Below are 19,854 nucleotides of genomic sequence, written 5' to 3' on the forward strand. Positions count from 1 at the left end.
AACGAATATTGAACATTTGAAATTTAACAAACTGAAATGTTTTTATGGCTGAATTTTATAGACATGTATACAGCTAGTTTTTTTGTTCTGAATTCTTATACTGCAAATATTCATTTGAAAAAATCAGATTCAAGTTTTCAAGATGAAGAAATTCGGAACTTCAAATTCAGTTTTCTAAAATTCAATGTCAAAATTCAAACTCAAAAATTCAGATATTACAGAAAGTAGGTCACAGGTCATTCACAGGGAAGAGTAGATGATCTCAGAAAAGTCGAACAGAAAGTTTTCCAGCGCGAACGTGGAGGTGGTTCAAGAGGTTGCCACTCGTTTCTCAATGTCAAGGATACTTCTTTGGCAGGACTCGTTCTTCCAAGTCACTTCCTTCAGAGGCTAGGCGAGACTCCTCTTTAGCATTCGGAGAACACGTAAATGGAACAGGCTAGCAAGTGCAAGTAATTGCATCATTACGTCAGTGAAAAGGTCCGTTTGAATAACGCTGTGAATGGTATCATTAAATTACTTTGGACAACTTAACTATTTATTTATAAAAGAAATGCCGATGACGCAACCAAGCTAACAATTGTTAAATGACAGGTCCGGTTCAGTTAACCATTTGTATTTGTATTTGTATAATTTACAACATCAATATGGTAGTAATTTGTACTGGCATTTAAATGTTACACTTTACTTATATTTACTACAGTTATAACAAATGTTTGGTAACGTAAATAAAAACCGTTAGTGCTCCGACTCTGCTAAGGTTCGACATTTTTAAATTTTTGAACAAGATAGCAAAGCTGCGCGCATAGGATTGTGGGTGATTTGAGAGCGCAAAGAGCGCGAAGGATACACATATGCATCCTTTCCTGTGTATGGGATATTTTTCGAACAAAGGACTCAGTCCTTGGTTGAAATTCCGAGGATCCTTGACATTGGAACAGTCCTTCGACGGATGTCGATGATGTAGCATCCCCGAAATTCTGGCTTCCGAGGATCCTTCCTTGACATTGAGAAACACCTAGAGAGTGGCAACCTCTTGAACCACCACCACGTTCGCGCTGGAAAACTTCCTCAGTCCCCAATTGGCCAAAACTTTCTGTTCGACGTTTCTGAGATCATCTACTCTTCCCTGTGGATGACCTGTGACCTACTTTCTGTAAGATCTAAATTTTTGAGTTTGAATTTTTGACAATGAATTTTAGAAAACTGAATTTGAAGTTCCGAATTTCTTCATCTTGAAAACTTGAATCTGAATTTTTTTTAAATGAATATTTGCAGTATAAGAATTCAGAACAAAAAAACTAGCTGTTTGAAAATACCTGTCTATAAAATTCAGCCATAAAAACATTTCAGTTTTTTAATTTTCAAATGTTCAATATTCGTTTTAAAAAATCAAATTCAGAACTATTTAAACTACCACCTAAAATTCAATTTTGTTAGATTACACTTGCAAATAATTCAAATTCAAATCATTTTGTCATAATAATAGTTCCATAGAAAGTCCATAGAAAGTCATATGAAAATGTGTGAAGAGGTCACCAATTCGCCAAAATGTACTGTAAAATAACTATGAATTGCCATAAGATTGTGTTGGACAAAACAATTAAACTTTGACTAATTATGCCTATTTATTTCAAATCTATATAACTTACTATTAATGTCTAACTTATAAAGTGTTAAGCTTTGACAAGAAATTCTTTCTTGATGATTTGATATTAATTGGATCCATGAAATGGGTTGTGGTCAATATTAGATCTGCACTTCGAAATATTCATTGGAAATAGTAAACCATCCGGGAATGTTTTGGATATTCATTACTCAGATTATGCTAGGATTTGGGACACACATATTTTAAATACTATTTAGGTGGATAGTATGTAAATTTAGACACAGCAAACGGGATTTATGGAGAAAGTTTATGGAGCCAATTTTTATCATAATTTGGTGGTTGTGTACACACCGTGGACACATCATTATGTTAAAAGTGAATTTTGCATAATAGGTCACCTGTAAACTGGCAGCAGCCTAATAAACCTGCTGCTGTCTTTGTCATTAAAGTCAACCAAACAACAAAGAAAAGGAGAAAATCACTCACTGATTTTGACTGAATAACTTCAGTAGCTTTAATAATAATAATAATAATAATAATTATATATATATATATATATATATATATATATATATATATAATTTATACAATGAAGACTAGTGTGCACCATTTAATTTCTACATTTGACTATTCAGCAATATTATAAACCTGCATCTACACTTAAAGGGATAGTTCACCCAAAAATCTAAATTATGTCATTAATAACTTACCCGCATGTCATTCCAAACCCGTGAGACCTCCGTTCATCTTTGGGACACAGTTTAAGATATTTTAGATTTAGTCAGAGAGCTCTCAGTCCCTCCATTGAAACTGTGTGTACGGTCTACTGTCCATGTCCAGAAAGGTAAGAAAAACATCATCAAAGTAGTCCATGTGACATCAGAGGGTCAGCTAGAATTTTTTTAAGCATCCAAAATACTAATTTCTTTTACCGGCCTGTTTCTCAGTCTTGGACCTGCTGCGTTTAGGGCCAAACTGTATGTGTCTCCATGTGATGCTGAAGGATAAAAGACAGGGTCTAGTTTGATCCATTTCCGTTCTCTGCTCACTGTCCTGCCATAATTCTCACTTTTTCTTTCAACAACTTGATCCAGCTTAACCGGGCGAGATGGTCTAGGCTGTTCATCATCTATGATGTTCCCTTTCATTGGTGATCGTCCAGGTCTGACCTCAAAATTGATGAGGTGAGACAGTCCAAACTGTCCTTCATCATTTCTGGACCCTTTCATAGGTGTCTCCTCCCATGCTCCTTGTGGGGTACTAATATACATGCAAGAAAATGCAGAGGTGAGGGAATCAATCGAAGAATCAAACTGGAGGTCTGATCTTCTGCTTTTCCACTCTGTGCTCTCTGATCTGCCAGATTTCTCATTTTTTCGTTTAACACCCCGTCTCATCTCAACCTGACTACTTGAGCTTAGGTCAGAACTGTATAAGTCTCCAATTAGTGCTAGGGAAGGAAAGCCTGGGCTGAGGGAATCCACTGAATAATCAGAAGCAGAGCGGTGGTCTGATCTGCTCGTCTTTTGTTCTCTGCCCTCTGATCTGCCAGAAGTCCCCCTTTTTCTTTTAACACCCCAACTCATCTCAATCTGATGACCTGTGCTTAAGTCAGAATGGGGAATGTCCTCAAGTGATTATGTAGAAGAAAAGCCTGAGCTGATTCTGTTAGCCATCTAAACTAATCTGGAATTCTTCTGGAATGCTGGCTGTGATGTCATAGGTGTGCATCATTTGAACAATCCCTGTCTAAAAAACAACAACATCTAAACAGTTGTGCATGTTCTAAGAATGATCTTCTTTGAAGGGGTGTGTGTGTGTGTGTGTGTGTGTGTGTTAGAGCTGTGTAAGTGTGTGTGTGTGTGTGTGTGTGTGTTAGAGTTGTGTAATATGGACAAAATAATCACATTTCCATTCTTTTAATGGATATTGTGATTTTATTTGTAATTTTGGTCATTGTTTTCTCTTGTTCACACATTACCTTCAAATTTGTATTTCAGTGTATAGGACCATTTTCAGAATAAAATATAACAGAATGAACTACTTGATAAATAAAATTGTCATGTCTCTACAACAGATGAGATACAGATAAATACATTAACATACAAGACATTCTAAGTATTATATATTTTAAATTATAAGACAAAATAAACTAAATTCTGATAATATAAAAATATAAACATGTCATACTGTAAGTGTCAGTACAAAATTGTAGTATTCCTGAATAATCAAATGTAAATTTAAAATGCTGGATAGTCGTCACTGTGTAAATTAAATATACACTCATTTCTATTGAAGCTACTGAAGTTATTAAGTAAAGTTATTCAGTATTCAGTAAAAAGCAGAGAGATTTTCTCCCTTTCTATGGTTGTTTGATTAAATTTAGGCACACAGACAGCAGCAGGTTTATAAGGCTGCTGTCAAAACCTAATCCAATATCCAAATACCTTCACACATCTGATTTTCTCCCAACTGTTTACATTCATTAAAAACATAAACAAATATGTTTTACTTGAAATACTCTCTATGATTGGCATGTTTGACAATTTTGTGTGTATTTGACCATTTTAGTGAAAGAAGCTTGTGAAAGAGAGCTCAATTCAGCACCCTGACGTGACAGACGGCTTTATGTGCGAATACAGTGATTCGTTTTTTTAATTTTGACAATTTTTAAACCTGAACAACATGAACAACTAGATGAAAGCGACATAATTTCTGTCCAGATTTTGTTTCTTCCTCAGGATTTACATTGATATTCTGTACTCCAAAGCAATCGACAGGATTTAATGTGCTTTCAAAACCATCAAGCGTGACTGTGTGTGTGTACATTTTAGTAGCTACATTTGCATGTGTGGGAAACTGTTTGTGTATACTCAATGGTTCCACATGACTGGAGATTAAATGGCTTGGAATTCCAATCCCAGTCCACCATCTCTCACATCCAGCCTTTCTTCTCTGCTCGGTTTTTCTCAGGAAATATGTGGGCCCAAACGTGGTCTACTATCATGGACCTTGTCATTCCGTATCCTGATGCCACACAAGTGGATGCCACACCAGCCATGAATGCCAAAGTAAGATTACAACTATAAATACATTTTTTTTTATCTATATCTATTCCCACAATCTGAACTCTTCTGAAAGAATTGGCTGTTAATATTTAGTGTCAAAGAACATGCTGTTTACACTGAGTACAAATAGTGGTAGATACTCTTTGCACCAAGTGTAAATAGCAACAAATAGCATCTTGTTTACATGGAGTGCAAATAGGTATGATAGGCATGTTTTATGCCACCATCCACATACAAACAATCATTGGATTATTTAAATAAAAATAAAAAAAAGTTTGGAAATATAAACGGCTATTTCCTAAAATAAAAGCAAAATACATAAATAAATATATTGTTGAAGATTCATTTGGTGAAGTCTTTTTCTAGTAATGTGCAATGACATATGAAGGACACAAATGGCACTCATTGATCAATACCTGTAAATGTCTGTAACCATGTCCTCTGATTGTGAGGTGTTCTTTGGTTCTTCAGGGTTGGGGCCCCAAACGGATGTTCGAGGAATCAGACCGGTTCTTCACTTCTCTTGGTCTTTTGCCCATGCCTCCTGAGTTCTGGAACAAGTCCATGCTGGAAAAGCCAACGGATGGACGTGAAGTAGTCTGTCATGCATCTGCTTGGGACTTCTACAACCGCAAAGACTTCAGGTACATTAATCATATAAGTAAGATGATCCACATTACAGCAGGAGAGGTTTGAGGTTTTAGTTTAACAATGAATGCTGTGATACCACTTCCAATAAAATCCAATTTAAAAATTTTGAAATAAGTTTGTTCTGAAACTTTCCCCAAATCCATCCAAGGTGGTGGACATAAACAATGCTTATTAGTATATTTCCTTTTGAAAAATAATTGTGCTTAATTAGATTAAATGTGTATTTGCAGTGTACTTAAAGTGATCAAAGTATTAATTTTTAAAAACTCAATTGATGAAGGGAGGATGTTAGAGCTGTAAAGACATCAGAAACCAAAACATTCTAGCCTTTGGCTTCCCACGTGTAAATCTCACTGTTAACTTTTCCCATCCTCGTACCATCTCTAGGATCAAGCAGTGCACAGTGGTGACCATGGATGACCTCATCACAGTGCACCATGAGATGGGCCATGTTCAATACTTCCTGCAGTATAAGGATCAACCTATTTCTTTCCGCGATGGCGCCAACCCTGGATTCCATGAGGCAATTGGTGACGTTATGGCCCTGTCAGTTTCCACACCTAAACATCTTCAGAGCATTGGTCTGCTGGACAAGGTGGATGACAATAAAGGTACGGCTTATTCATATATAAAGAAGCACATGAAATGCTAGTTCAAACCCTAAGTATCTTACTGGTCTGTAGAAAGCACCATCAACTTCCTGATGAGTATGGCTTTGGATAAGATTGCCTTCCTGCCTTTTGGCTACCTGATGGACCAGTGGAGGTGGAAGGTATTTGATGGAAGGATCTCAAGCTCAGAGTACAACAAAGAGTGGTGGAACCTGAGGTGATTGTTCTTCTATTAATCCACACTGTTAAAGAGATAGTAGCTAGAGCTAGAGGGAAACGAGGATGGACAAAAGGTGGATAAATAAACCAAAAGTAGGACTGCACACTTAATCAAATCGCAATATGGACTACTGTTTGTGAATATTAAAGTGCAAAAAGACTACTATTTAAATATGAGATCAGCATGTTCATGCAAGTGATGGCGTGTCTCTGTGAACGAGCTCTGCATTTTCTTCTACTTTACATACTGAATCACGCGTGTCGCTTGTGGTGTTTTCAGACTCTGTCGTTTTACTATATGAGTTTTTTACTATACTATATTGAAATCGAGATGTACTGTGCATGTCTACATACCTGATATGTACTAGGCATGCGCATGACGTCACCGTTTTCAAAGATTCACGTTTTGGGTGTTTACACGGAAATGATAACAGTGGCGTTTTTAAAAACTTGCACTTTGAAACTCATTTTCAAAAACTATGTGTTTTTCAGTCCCCAAAACTCTGTTGTAATGTAAATGAACAGGCAAAACGCATAAAAAGTTTCCAGTTTTTTTACTTAAAACGTTGTCGTGGAAATGGCGCCTGAGAGTGACTTCACCAGGATTTCACCATAAAACTATCGGCAGAGTAGTGGGCGCTTTTGAAGATCTGCTTCGTGATGCTTCGAAATCTTTGCGAATCATTTATTTCGACCCATTGGTTCGGAGTGCGTATCAAACTGCCAAAGTCACCTGATTTCAGTAAACGAGGCTTTGTAATGTTTTAAAATTTCATTTTTTAAATTTTTTTTATTGGATTTAATATATTATGATTTAAATAAGACATTTACAGTGGGTTTGTAAAAGCTGTTTTTATGCATTTTTGGGCTAAGTTTTTGTTGTAGTTACACAGGCTGTTTCTCACTTCCAAGAACGCATCTTTGTGAGAATTGTGAAGCAGGTTTGTAAAAGCTGTTTTTATGCATTTTTGGGCTAAGTTTTTGTTGTAGTTACACAGGCTGTTTCTCACTTCAAAGAACGCATCTTTGTGAGAATTGTGAAGCACTATGATCTTGTTGCTCAACTGACCATCCGAGCATAGTAGTGGCCAATAAATACAACATATAATATTGGTTCAACGGCTCTGATGCACTCAACTGTCACAGCTTCAATTGCATGGAAGGGGGAGGGGCTATCATACTCCAGTTATGAATGACAAAATAACCTTATATAATTCATACACTACATGGTTGAGTTCATAGTGCATTATTACATAGTGTAGTGTGTAGTGTGTAGTGTAGTGTGTCATTTGGGATGTGGCTAATCTCTGGTTTATTTCATAGGTCTTTACAAAAACCTGTAAAAGAAAAAAGTTCAGATTAACTTCAATATATTATGACAAATATATTAGTATTATACAGTAAAATGTAAAATGTATAATAATAATAGTTTATTTTAAAAATATGGATATTATATTAATTTTCATCCGTTATTCAAAAATATAAATGTATACAGAAAATAAATAAATAAATAACTAATCTTAATTATTTTACAAATAATTACCAAATAATTTCTAAAATAAATTTGTTTAAACATTTCAAATATTTAATGACAGCTCAGAGGCAATGCACATGTGGCTTAAATGAGTGTGAAAATAAAGGTGCATCTTAACAAAAATACTGTATAGGCCTATATGATTTTTTTACTTGTTGCTTCGATGCATCATATTTTCATTTAATTGATGCTTTGATCTATATCAAGGTATTTTTGTAGTTGTTATTGTTGTTTGCTTATCAGTTATATTAAAATTAAAGCTGTGCAATATGTAAAGTTTGTTCCAGAGCTAAATTTGTGTACTGTACTGTAACAGAATGAAGTACCAGGGATTGTGTCCACCTTTACCACGCACTGAGGAAGACTTCGACCCTGGTGCAAAGTTCCACATCTCAGCTAATGTCCCCTACGTCCGGTAGACAACTAAAAAATATCTTGCATCTATCATGTTACACAACTCAAATAAGCCTTTGGATTGACCGTTCATTTGGTCTGGCTCCAATAGGTACTTTGTGAGTTTTGTAATCCAGTTCCAGTTCCACAAAGCCCTGTGTGAAGCCGCCCGTCAGCCAGCTCCACTCCACAACTGTGACATCTACCAGTCCAAAGAAGCAGGGAAACTCCTGGGGTCAGTAAATCACTGAGAACTCAGACTGGTTCCAGTTTTTACAAGCACTAAGAGCTATAGATTAGTAAGATTTGATAGATTCTCATCATTTTTGACTGCGAGTGAAAGAACTCTACTCCCTCCTCCTCAGTGATGTGATGAAGATGGGCTTCAGTAAACCATGGCCCAAAGCCATGACTTTGATTACTGGCCAGCCCAAAATGTCAGTCCAGCCTCTGATGGAGTACTTCCAACCGCTCACCGAGTGGTTGGTGGAGGAGAACAAAAAGAATGGTGACGTCCTGGGATGGCCAGAGTACGATTGGAAGCCTTACAAAAGTAAGCTTGGAGTTCATAAATCGACATTTAAATGTTAGTTTACCGCTCAATTTTCTGTTTTATTGTAAAACAAAAGTGCTTCAGCTGGGAAACTGTGGTGGATTTCAGTTAAAAATAATTGGAACAAAATTTAAATGTTAGTCAGCCAATACCAGCTCCAACTCAAATTTAAACCACTGGTTTTGGGTGATTCTTTAAAAAGAGAAACTTTTAACACTTTTAACAACAACAACAACAACAAAAGTTCTATTTTCAAGGATGGAATATATTTTTCATAATTTTTATTGCATGTGTGCTTTAAAATGTGTTTTTTTTGGAGTGCTGAAAGGTGAAATTTGAAATTTCCAGAATTTCTACATTTTTGTATTTATATATACTTTTTTATAACCATTTTTTTATTAACTTGGTACTGTATATGAACAATTGATTTATAACAGAAACTGTGTTCCCAATATTGCTGTCACACCAATGATTTTAATGCAATATAATATTAGATACAGTTCATAAAACATATCAAATTAAATATAATTTTTATTAGGTTTAGATTGTTATGATGGAAATGACAAGTTAAAAAAATTAAAAGCATTTGAGGTTTTATTTCGTTTTATGACCTGACCGCTAACTAATTTAGCAAGTTTATTCAACTTTTTTCTTCAAAAAGTACACAATGTCATTACCACCAACTTTAAGAAATCCACAACATAGCAGTTTCTTCAGCACTAATAAAACGCTCCTGCTTGTTTCAGTGATGGAAGAGAAGCCGAAAGCAGTCAGTTTCCTGGGTCTGAGTGTGGACGAGGCAGGCGCTGTGGCAGGACAGTGGATTCTCCTGCTTCTGAGCATCTTCTTCCTCCTTGGCATCATCTATTTAGCCTACAGATACAGGAAGACTAAACGCTTACAGGACAAATCAATGTCTCAGATAGAGCTCAAGTAAAATCCTTTAAATAGGAATACATTCCATTCTTACCACGCAGTCGTTACTTTTTGACAGAATCCACCTTTTTGAATGTAACGTATATTTATAATTTGTGGTCAAATTTGTTTGACTATGAAATGAGAGGTGACTTGTAATTTATTTGTAAAAAAAAAAAGTTTTTTAAATGTTTGACTGCTGTTTTTCAATTATTTGTATAGTCTTAACTGTGAGCATTTCTGATTGATTTTACTGGTAAACCTTTATAGAATATAAAGAATTATACAGACGCCATGGCTTTGCTTTATTTCTGAGTGCAGGAACATTTAATAAAAATAAGCATTTAGTTAAAAAAAAAAAAAAAAACTTCATATCAGTACAATATATATATATTAAAAAAACCTTAAAGATCATGTTTTTTGTGGACATACCGTACATTATATTTTTCTCAACTATATACCCAGGTCTGAGGTGTACAAACAATCATATGTGTTGATGTCTAGTAATTTAGTATCCAACTCTATGCCCTCTAATAACTAACCAAGTCAACCAATGTGGACTTCTCTCTGACAATTCACTCTAATCCACCACTCGATTATATTAAATTACACTTAAATATGAAACTCATTTCTCATCCACCATTTAAGAATCTCATACCATGTTCAAGTTCAACACTGACTTTTTTTTAGTATTCTCATCACTGAAAGTGGGCTGATATGAGCCAAACTGAGCAACCCTTATGACTTGGCAGTACATGTACATCTTTAATAGAAATTCTGACATTTGTTCAAGCATAAAATCAACATTCTTTACATGTATGATTTTGCACCAAGACAGCAGTTTCCAGTAGCTGTTCCAGTTTCTGGAAAAAAGGGTCAATACTATACTTTTTGAGAAGAGACAAAGACATTCTTAACAGTAAAACAAAAATAAAGACATTAAACGAAAATCTGAAATAAAGAGTGACTCTTACAAACTGACAACAAATCTCAGTCATATTACAATACAAAATCAAACGAAACAAAATGAATTGCTCAAACAAAAAAAAGTGAAGTTTGGGGCAGGAATATATATTTTATTGACCAGTGACACATCAGCTTTGATTTTTGCTCATACAATATGAATGGGTTTTTTTGTTTAGTAATTAGAATTTCATTGTGCTTGTTATAAAAATTGCTTCACGATGACATTTTTTTTTTTTTTTGCTAAATTAAGCTTTTATTCAAATATTTTATTTATAAATTTTTTTCATTTGAAACGACCCAACTTCTAGAGATTCACCCGACTAATGCTGACAGGAATGTGGTCATTTCAGCAAACAATTTACACACTTAAAAACTGTAGTCTTCCTCCATGGGAGGGAGTAGCTGAAAAAAATAAGTTAAAAATAAGCATCCAATGAAAATGCAACCAGAACTTGAAAATCAAGTCTATTTCCACAGTGCTGTTTGATCAGAACTGGTCTCAGATCAGTTATCAGATCAGATCAGTATGAGTAAAATGGCCCAAGGCTTTGGCAGGTAAACTATTATAGTGATATTAAAAAATTATTTTAATGGAAAGTAATTTAAAATGCTATTAAACACTTGAAACTGAAATATATTTACATATTTATGAAAACTGAAAACTAGGAAAATATATCAGTTGCTCATTACTAAGTCAAGGATGTCCCAGACAAACTCTGGCTTTGTTGAAAGCGGTTTAATGGTCTACAAATCACGATATTGCACACAGACCAACAAACATTTCAAAACGTTCTCACTGCATGAGCGTCCAGAGTCTGTTGACTTGAGGTGGGGTTAATAAAAGACCTCCAATCATCACGCTCCTCTGGCTCTGGACGGAGAGAGGTGAAGTGGTCAGTAGTAATATTCCTGCATTTCTGTCCAGTTAGTGACCCAGAGTCTCTTGCTCAGTTCTTGCTCACGCTGAAAGGCCAAGTTATAGCGCTCCTCTTTGCGTACTTTCACACCGTGGTACTTTGGCATTATCTTGTAGTAAACGGCCCGTTTGAAGAAACCACACTGCTCAAGACAGATGAGAGAATCAAAGAAACGTTTCAGGTAAGAGTGACGGATATGATTTGCAATAACTCTTTAAAAGTCAAAAATATGAATTTATATGTTATCATTTATTAACCGTGAAGACAACCCTTTTTTTATTTCTTCTTTCTTGTTTTGTTTAACAAGATGGTTTCCATATGAAAGTGGACATATGACTTGTGCACTATATTTCAAGTCTACTGAAGCCATTTTATACATTTATTTTGTTCAAAAGAAAGTTCTTTGTTCAAACTTATTGAGTTATGTCTGGTCGTGACGGACAAGAAACGTTGTCTGCCATCAAATTTTATGACACTTTTAGTGATTGTTGGAGTCTGCAGTACTAATCTAAATCCACTTTTCCTGAAAAACAGCAGCATGAAAATTGTGCATCTCATTTTGTGTTTGACAGAAGAATAAATATGACAAGAGGGTAAGTTAAGTGATGACAGAATGTACATTTTTGGGTGAATTAGTTCTTGGAAGGAATATCTCACCAAAAAATTACAATTTGCTGAAAATGTACTCATGCCATCCAAGATGTAGATGAGTTTGTTTCTTCATGGGAACAGAAATATAGCATTACAGTACATTACTTGCTTACCAATGGATCCTCTGCAGTGAATGGGTGCCGTCACAATGAAACAAATTAAGTTTTTAACATTAAACAGTTGTTTATAATCTATAATAAAGCTTCCTCCGGTGAAAAAGTCCATCCCCTGTTATCCTCTCACATCAAAATCCACCAACATATGGAGTTTGGCTTCTGAACGGTACTTGATCTGTGCATATTTCTCTTCTGATTCAGAGAAATGGCCTTTTCACTGCATAAAGCAATATTAAAGATAGAGGATTCATATTTTAGCCGGTTTGACGTTAAAAATGTCTTAATGGATTTGTTTCTTGCAAACACGCAGCTTTTTACTTCACAAGACATTAACTGATGAACTGGAGTAGTGTGGATTATCGTGATGTTTTTATCAGCTGCTTGGACTCTCATTCTGACGGCATCCATTTACTGCAGAGGATCTATTAGTTAACACGTAATGCTAAATTTCCAAAAAATTAATTAGTGGAAAAAGTGCTGGTTGAGCTTACAGTATCTGGGGATATTTAGAGTTAATGATCAAGACAGACAGAATGAGAAAGGAAGAGATTGTTATTTGACTCTGGCAGTGAAGGGATTATGCCAGAAAACAGGCTTGCGAAGTGAAAAAGTCAGAAAAAGCGTACTGTGACTAGACAGATCTCAAGGGTCTGCTTTACCGAAGGGCCCTAACGTTGCTGCAAAGCGGCCCGAGGGCCCCCGCAGGCTCAGAATTCCTCCGTCAGCCTCTCTGTCTCAGAGGGCTGGATCTTTATTTCTGCTTTCTGGGATTTGGCCTCATACATCTCCCTCCTGCTGGCCCGTCGGAAGAAACCGCACTGTGGAGGAGGGGCGGAGCCCAAGGCGGGACATTAATTACTGATTTAAATAACAAGAGCCAGTGACATTTCACATTAAGGGCGCACTTGGTAAAACTGAATTTCATGGACTGCAAGCATGTGCTTAAAATCTGTCCTGTCATTTGCAAAAGTTATAGTTTATAAATAAACGTTTTAGGAAAAGTGGCTAAAAGTGGGAGAAATGACCAAAATCTAATTCCATGCTATGAGTAGATTTATGTAATGGTACTATTAAAAACTTTGGGGACAGACTGATTTTTTATTCAGCCAGGACGTGTTAAATTAATCAAAAGTGGCATCATTTCAACATAACTGCTTTTCCTTTGAACATTGCATTCATCAAATAATCCTAAAATTATTTTTTTGGAGCAACATATCAGCATATTAGAATGATTTCTGAATGATCATATGATACGGAAGACTGGAGTAATGATGCTGGAAATTGAGTTTTGCATCACAGGAATAAATTTAATTTTAAAATATATATTTACACTGAAAATAGTTACTTAAAACTAATAGTAGTTGACAAAATTACAGTATTTTTGATCAAATAAATGCAGCAATGGTTAACAGAAGAGACAGAATTTTTTTTCAAAAACATTAAACAATCAGAAAAAAAAAAATCATAAATAAATGGTAGTTTATATATATACAGTACAGACCAAAAGTTTGGAAACATTACTATTTTTAATGTTTTTGAATTTATATTGTGATATATTATTACAATTTAAAATAATTGTTTTTACATTTATTATACTTTAAATTATCATTTATTTCTGCGATGCAAAGCTGAATTTTTAGGATCATTATCACATGATCCTTTAGAAATTATTCTAATATGATGATTCATTATCAAAGTTGGAAACAGTTCTGCTGCTTAATATTTTTTCAGAACATGTGATACTTTTTTAGGATACTTTGATTAATAAAAAGTAAAAAAAAGAAGTTATGTTTTTAAAATATAAATATTTTGTAATAACAATATACAATACTGGTCAGTAATTTGGGGTCAGTAATTTTTTTTCTTTCTTTAAAAAAAAAAATAAAATCAATACTTTTATTCAGCAAGGATGTGTTAAACTGATAAAAAGTGATATTAAAGAAAATATATTATTAGAATATATATTATTAGAATTTTTTTTTTTTTTTTTGAATAAATGCAGTTCTTTTTAACCTTTTATTGATCAAATATATTAGACAGCAGAACTGTTTCCAACACTCATAATAAATCAGAATATTAGAATGATTTCTAAATGATCATGTGATAGACTGATGTTACATGTGACACTGAAGGCTGGAGGAATGATGCTGAAAATTCAGCTTTGCATCACAGGAATAAATTACTTTTTAAAAGTATATTCAATAGAAAACTATTATTTTAAGTTGTAATAATATTTCACAATATTACAGTTTTTTTCTGTATTTTTGATCAAATAAATGCAGGCTTGATGAGCAGAAGAAACTTCTTTCAAAAACATTAAAAATAGTAATGTTTCCAAACTTTTGGTCTGTACTGTATATATAAATATTTAAATAATGTGATTCTAATTTATATATATATATATATATTTATATATATTAGTCTAGCATCAGTAAAAAAAAATGACAAAGCTTAATCCAACATTACACTTGACTTAAAAAAGAAAAACAGTATTTATAAAATATTGACTATAAAATAGCTGAAATATACACATGACACATTTTTTGCGGAAATTTAGCAAATTTTGATTTGATCTTCGATGGAATGTTGACCAAATATAAAAGCACAGATACCTTCCACATGATGAGACTGATGATGCCTAGTAAGAGAATCCCTGCAACCGCGGAAACAATGATGATCCAGAGAGGAACTTCATACGGCGTCTCCTCTCCCAGCATGGGGTCAATGTTTACTGAAAACTACAGACATTTCAATTAGATGAGCTTTCAGCAATGCATTAGCAGTTACACTGAGAATATTTATAAGGATTGGATGATCCGAACTTTCACATTCTCTCATCATTTATTCACCTTCATGTCATTTAGAAGAAAAAATATATTCAAAATGCATTGTGACCACATGCTTTCAAGCTCTGAATAGAACACAAAAACACCATAAAAGTAGTCGATATGTCTTTTGCACTGTATTGCAAGCATCTGAAGTCATTTAATCATTTTTTTGTGAGGAACATTCCAATTTATGTAATCATTTGCCAAATAATCCCATAGGCTTTTGGATGTCTAGCACAGATATTAGTAAAATAATATAAAGCATTAAATAATGACTTATATTTTGTACTGTATTTTACATAAAGATATCAAAACTGTTTCAGAAGTCGTCATTTTTTATTTTCATAGCACTTTATACAAAACAGATCCCAGTAATAAATAAGAAAATAACCATTAATGTTGTTATTAAATTCAGTTTCAACTGTAAAACCGCTCTGTACAAGACAACAGTCATTACTCAGCTGAATTTTGTTCAGGGTTGAATCACGAGTGACAGATTTGATGTTGCAAAGTGGATCAATTATGAAACAAATTTGTTTCACAGCAGCTCTACAGAAGACAATAATGTCATAGTTCGGCTCAATTTAGTTCAACGTTGATTCAGTTCAACAACAGTGATGATATTGCTAATTTGATCAATTATGAAACAATCTGATTCACAGCATCTCTACACAGCACAAAAGTGTTATTGTTCAGATCAGTTTAGTTCATTGTTGATTCAATTTAATTCAGTAACTGTATCAATATTGCAGGGTTCATCAATTATGAAACAACTTCCAATTCAGCTGTGAAGCAGATAATTGTATCATTATCCACTTTTTTGATAGTGTCAGAGCAAAGCGATAATATTTTTGAAGATTAACTCTCTTTTAAGCCCCGGTCCATTTGACTCGTGCACTAAATTCCGAGATATTTCAGAAAACTTACAATTCAGTGTGTTAACGAGACTACTTTAGACAACTTTTTTTCAGTTCATGATGAGGTTGAGCAAATAAATCATTATTAGGTGAACTTTAATGCAAACAGCTCTGACCTCTCTGGTCTGGTTGTCCATTCTGATGGCGGGTTTATCTGTCAGCAGTCTCAGCGTGGCCTGGCCCTTCACCTCCACTCGCAGGGCATTGGAGTAATCCTGCCACAAAACCACAGAGATGTATAGAGTCATTTAGTGAGCACCATTTAGTGAGTACTTCACAAACATCTACTAATACAAACCTCCAGCAAGGTGCTGTTCCACACGCGTGACCTGACTCTGATCTCCGCCAGAGTCGACATGTTGTGCAGCGGGCAGGAGAAGGTCACACAGCGAGCCGTCTGCTTTGAACACTCCTGAACAGAGACAAAAGCCATTCGGATGATGAAAAAACTGGTGGGACACCACGAAGATCATTCCTCAGAGAGCAAACATCTTGCCTCACCAGAAAATGGGGCACTTTACGAGGTGCCAGGACGGTGACAGAAGCTTCTGCCTTGGGATATCCTGAATCCACTGTTCTTTTAGACCGTTTGGTACCTCGATCTGACAGCTGGAAGAGACGATGTAGGACAACAATTGTTGGAGTTGAATTAAATCAGAAATGAGTTCCTGTGGGCTGCTGTGTTTCCTCAGACTCACTGTGAGGTTGAGAGGGTTGACAACTTTCCCCGGTGGGACACAGCGCGACTCTGACGCTCCTTTGATCACAATCTCTGTGAGATACAGCAGCCATTTCCCATTGGCTGCCTCATATGGCCATTCAAAGTCAATCATCAGAGTTCCCAAATCTCCCAGAGGTTCTCCCTGCATGTGCACCTGGAAAGTGGAAACAAAGACCATTTTTAATGTTTTGACACTTTAAAATGTTTTAAGGGAGCTTAAAAGAATTGAACATTCGGTCATAATTTATTCACCCTCATGTCATTCCAAACCTGTATAACTTTTGTCTTCAAAGATTTTTTGAAGAACGTTGGTAACCAAACTATGGAAGTGAACAATGAAATGAGCATACAAGACAAAAAAATGTGGATTGGATTGGATAAAAAAAAAAAAAAAAAATTCAAAATACAAGCATCAAAAAAATACACCAAAATAAAAACCTTTTTTTTTAGGTGTGTGTCTGAAGAAACCCAAAGCCACACTTACATGAAACACAAACTCTAGTGGACTCCCCACATCACCAGTGCTGTTCATGGCAGATTCACCAATCACACTGCCACTGAACGTCGCGTCAATCCCTTGTTTTTCTCTGAATATGTAATTAAATCACAGAATCAAAAAGATTTTTATCATCAGGACTTTTTTTGTTGTATGAGGGACATGCAAATGTAAAATTTTTTGCTTCAAAATCGCATTTGATGCACTTTTGTGTTTTAACATGCACAGATGAATCATTTATTCAATTTTTTTCTTAATTTTTCAATCATATCAAAGCACATACAGGGAGAAGGTAGTGAGGACCGTGTTCTTCACATTGAGTGTGACAGGAACAGGATCCAGATCCTTCTGCTCACTGATACTGAAGACAAACACAATACAACTCAGCTTAAAAGAAAAGGCCCACAGAAATGCTTTAGTTCAACACTGTGCACTGAGGGGAAACTATACTATATAAACAAAAAAACATTTTAGTTAGTCCAGACTTACGTGGAGAGCTGTAGCTGCGATTCAATCTGCTTTGTGTAAAGTGTTACACCAGAAGTCTCAAAGATGATTATCAAGGAGGTCTGTGGAGACAGAAATCAGCAGTGAGAGCAAATTAGCAAGACATATCAGCTGTACAGTCTGATTAGCTGAGTTCATTCAGATGGCCCGTGGAAAACGAGTCGTTGGAGATGCTTTTTAAATTGACATGCAAATCCTCAGAAAGGTCAAATATTGGACATGTTCTCAATAAGAAAACAGACAGCTACTGTACCTTCTGATTGCTTTTAAATGGGTTTCCCAGATCGCATAACACAGTCTCGCCTGCGCTGCATTCAATACCTAAACCAGTCTGTAATAAAGACAAACCAAGAAAGTTGAGAACAGCATTGAGAACACTGAAATGATCGAATTAACAAAAATTACTAGAAAGAGTATCTAATAGGAAGTCTGTTTCATTTTTGGAAAGTTTGGTTATAATAAATATAATATAATATAATATAATATAATATAATATAATATAATATAATATAATATAATATAATATAATATAATATAATATAATATAATATAATATAATATAATATAATATAATATAATATAGATTTAGTTTTGTAAATTAATATTGATTATTTATACAAATCCTTTATATAGTTCTTTTTTTTTATGTGCTACTTCCATTAATTGGTAAGTTGCATTAATGACCAGCAATCTGGGCATTACACCATAAATATAATATAATATAAAAGGTAAATTAATAATATTTAGCAATAATGACTGACTTACTGTATATTACAGTAATATATACTATAATATATATATATAATATATATAATATATAATATAATTTATAATATAATCTGTTAACCCTTTACAATAAATTTTCTTAGTTAACCTCAGTTAACTAGTTAACATGAACTAACAATGAAAAATTCTTCTAAAGTATTAATTAATCATAGTTAATGTTAATTTCAACATGTATTAATACATTTTTTAAATCAAAACTTGTTTCTGTTAAATTATATAGCAAAATTTAGTGCAAAACAAATCAAACAGGAAATACAGGAGAATTGTATTGCTCATATGTTGCTCTTTCATAGCTCAACCAAGAACAATTGTTTATTTGAGATATTATAAAGCTCTTCTTTGCGTTTCCTTCCTGAGGGATGTAGCCTGTGGAGGTGAGATGAAGAGTGAAAGAGCGCCTCTGTGTGGACTCACCAGAAGACGCACTCCTGAGTATTTGAGTGAGGGAGGAATGGTGATGCTCAGCGTGGCCTGATGGGCGTCCTCGGCCTCCTGCCTGCCTCCATCAGGCATGTTAGTAACATTCACCATCAACACCAGCTTCTTAATGTTACTGCTGAACTCCATAGTCTGACTGTGAACAAACCAGCACATCCTATAATTCTCACGGGTATTTAAACATAAGTATTTGAAGAAGACAGTAGCTTGTGAAATAAAAATGAAATAAATATATAACAACAATTTTTTATATAATTAATTTGAATTGGATTCCAGGTGCTGTTTTCATATCTGTCTTATCTCTCTGTGGTGTGTTTCTTTTATCACATAGTTCCACAGAATGATTCCAGCACAAAATAAAATTACATATTTTTTAATATAATATAATATAATATAATATAATATAATATAATATAATATAATATAATATAATATAATATAATAAGTGGTCAATCTGAGACAATCTGGTAAGTGGTCAATAATTTACATAACAATATAATATAAAATGTAACAATTTAGTATCTTTTTAAATAAAAAAAGTTTTTAAATAAAAAGTCATTTATTAAAACAATTTTAACCAAATAAATAGTTTTTAAGTGGCCACAATATAATAAACACTATATTATTACCAGTACTATTCCACTCTGATCATTATTTTACATGGCATATGTTACATGAGTCATTAGATTTATGAAAAAGTCCACCAAAATTAAATGATGAGAACTGAATTCACTCAAAAGACTGGGAATGTGAATAAATGCTGTTTGTGTACACATTTTCTTCCATCCACATTCACTGGTTTTCATGCAGCATACTCACCTGGGGAAGGGAATGTAATTCTCATCAGCAAATATGGCCTTGAGCTGCAGGTTACTGCTACACGTGTTGTCAACACCACACTCCTTATGAAAGTTAATCTGACGACAAACACATCAAAGCACTCTCAAGACTCACATCA

At 34.4% G+C, this 19,854-nt stretch overlaps 2 protein-coding genes across 4 annotated transcripts in view; one reads left to right on the forward strand and one right to left on the reverse strand.

Moving 5' to 3' along the window:
• Window positions 1-18,954, forward strand: part of LOC132121246 (angiotensin-converting enzyme-like) — a 38,313-nt gene extending 19,359 nt beyond the window's left edge. Inside the window, exons 18-26 of one of the 3 annotated variants that reach the window (XM_059530462.1) lie at window positions 4,583-4,680; window positions 5,149-5,321; window positions 5,716-5,939; window positions 6,012-6,156; window positions 8,009-8,107; window positions 8,198-8,320; window positions 8,451-8,638; window positions 11,553-11,617; window positions 18,824-18,930. In XM_059530462.1, the coding sequence (XP_059386445.1) occupies window positions 4,583-4,680; window positions 5,149-5,321; window positions 5,716-5,939; window positions 6,012-6,156; window positions 8,009-8,107; window positions 8,198-8,320; window positions 8,451-8,638; window positions 11,553-11,617; window positions 18,824-18,841 (1,133 nt within the window). In that variant the 3' untranslated portion in view covers window positions 18,842-18,930. Of the gene's footprint in view, window positions 1-4,582; window positions 4,681-5,148; window positions 5,322-5,715; window positions 5,940-6,011; window positions 6,157-8,008; window positions 8,108-8,197; window positions 8,321-8,450; window positions 8,639-11,552; window positions 11,618-18,815 lie in introns of all 3 variants that reach the window. The other 2 variants (XM_059530461.1, XM_059530463.1) reach the window with 2 other exon arrangements.
• The window catches only part of LOC132121247 (integrin alpha-3-like), a 61,536-nt gene continuing 52,130 nt past the window's right edge, over window positions 10,449-19,854 (reverse strand). Inside the window, exons 14-26 of the mRNA XM_059530464.1 lie at window positions 19,716-19,813; window positions 18,873-19,032; window positions 17,926-18,003; window positions 17,655-17,734; window positions 17,449-17,526; window positions 17,154-17,256; window positions 16,647-16,823; window positions 16,450-16,557; window positions 16,247-16,360; window positions 16,065-16,163; window positions 14,816-14,941; window positions 12,863-13,021; window positions 10,449-11,578 (exon numbers count right to left, since the gene is read on the reverse strand). Of these exons, the coding sequence (XP_059386447.1) occupies window positions 12,911-13,021; window positions 14,816-14,941; window positions 16,065-16,163; window positions 16,247-16,360; window positions 16,450-16,557; window positions 16,647-16,823; window positions 17,154-17,256; window positions 17,449-17,526; window positions 17,655-17,734; window positions 17,926-18,003; window positions 18,873-19,032; window positions 19,716-19,813 (1,332 nt within the window). The 3' untranslated portion in view covers window positions 10,449-11,578; window positions 12,863-12,910. The remainder of the gene's footprint in view (window positions 11,579-12,862; window positions 13,022-14,815; window positions 14,942-16,064; window positions 16,164-16,246; window positions 16,361-16,449; window positions 16,558-16,646; window positions 16,824-17,153; window positions 17,257-17,448; window positions 17,527-17,654; window positions 17,735-17,925; window positions 18,004-18,872; window positions 19,033-19,715; window positions 19,814-19,854) is intronic.

This window comes from Carassius carassius, chromosome 39 (genome assembly GCF_963082965.1).
Source record: "Carassius carassius chromosome 39, fCarCar2.1, whole genome shotgun sequence".
NCBI lineage: Eukaryota > Metazoa > Chordata > Actinopteri > Cypriniformes > Cyprinidae > Carassius > Carassius carassius.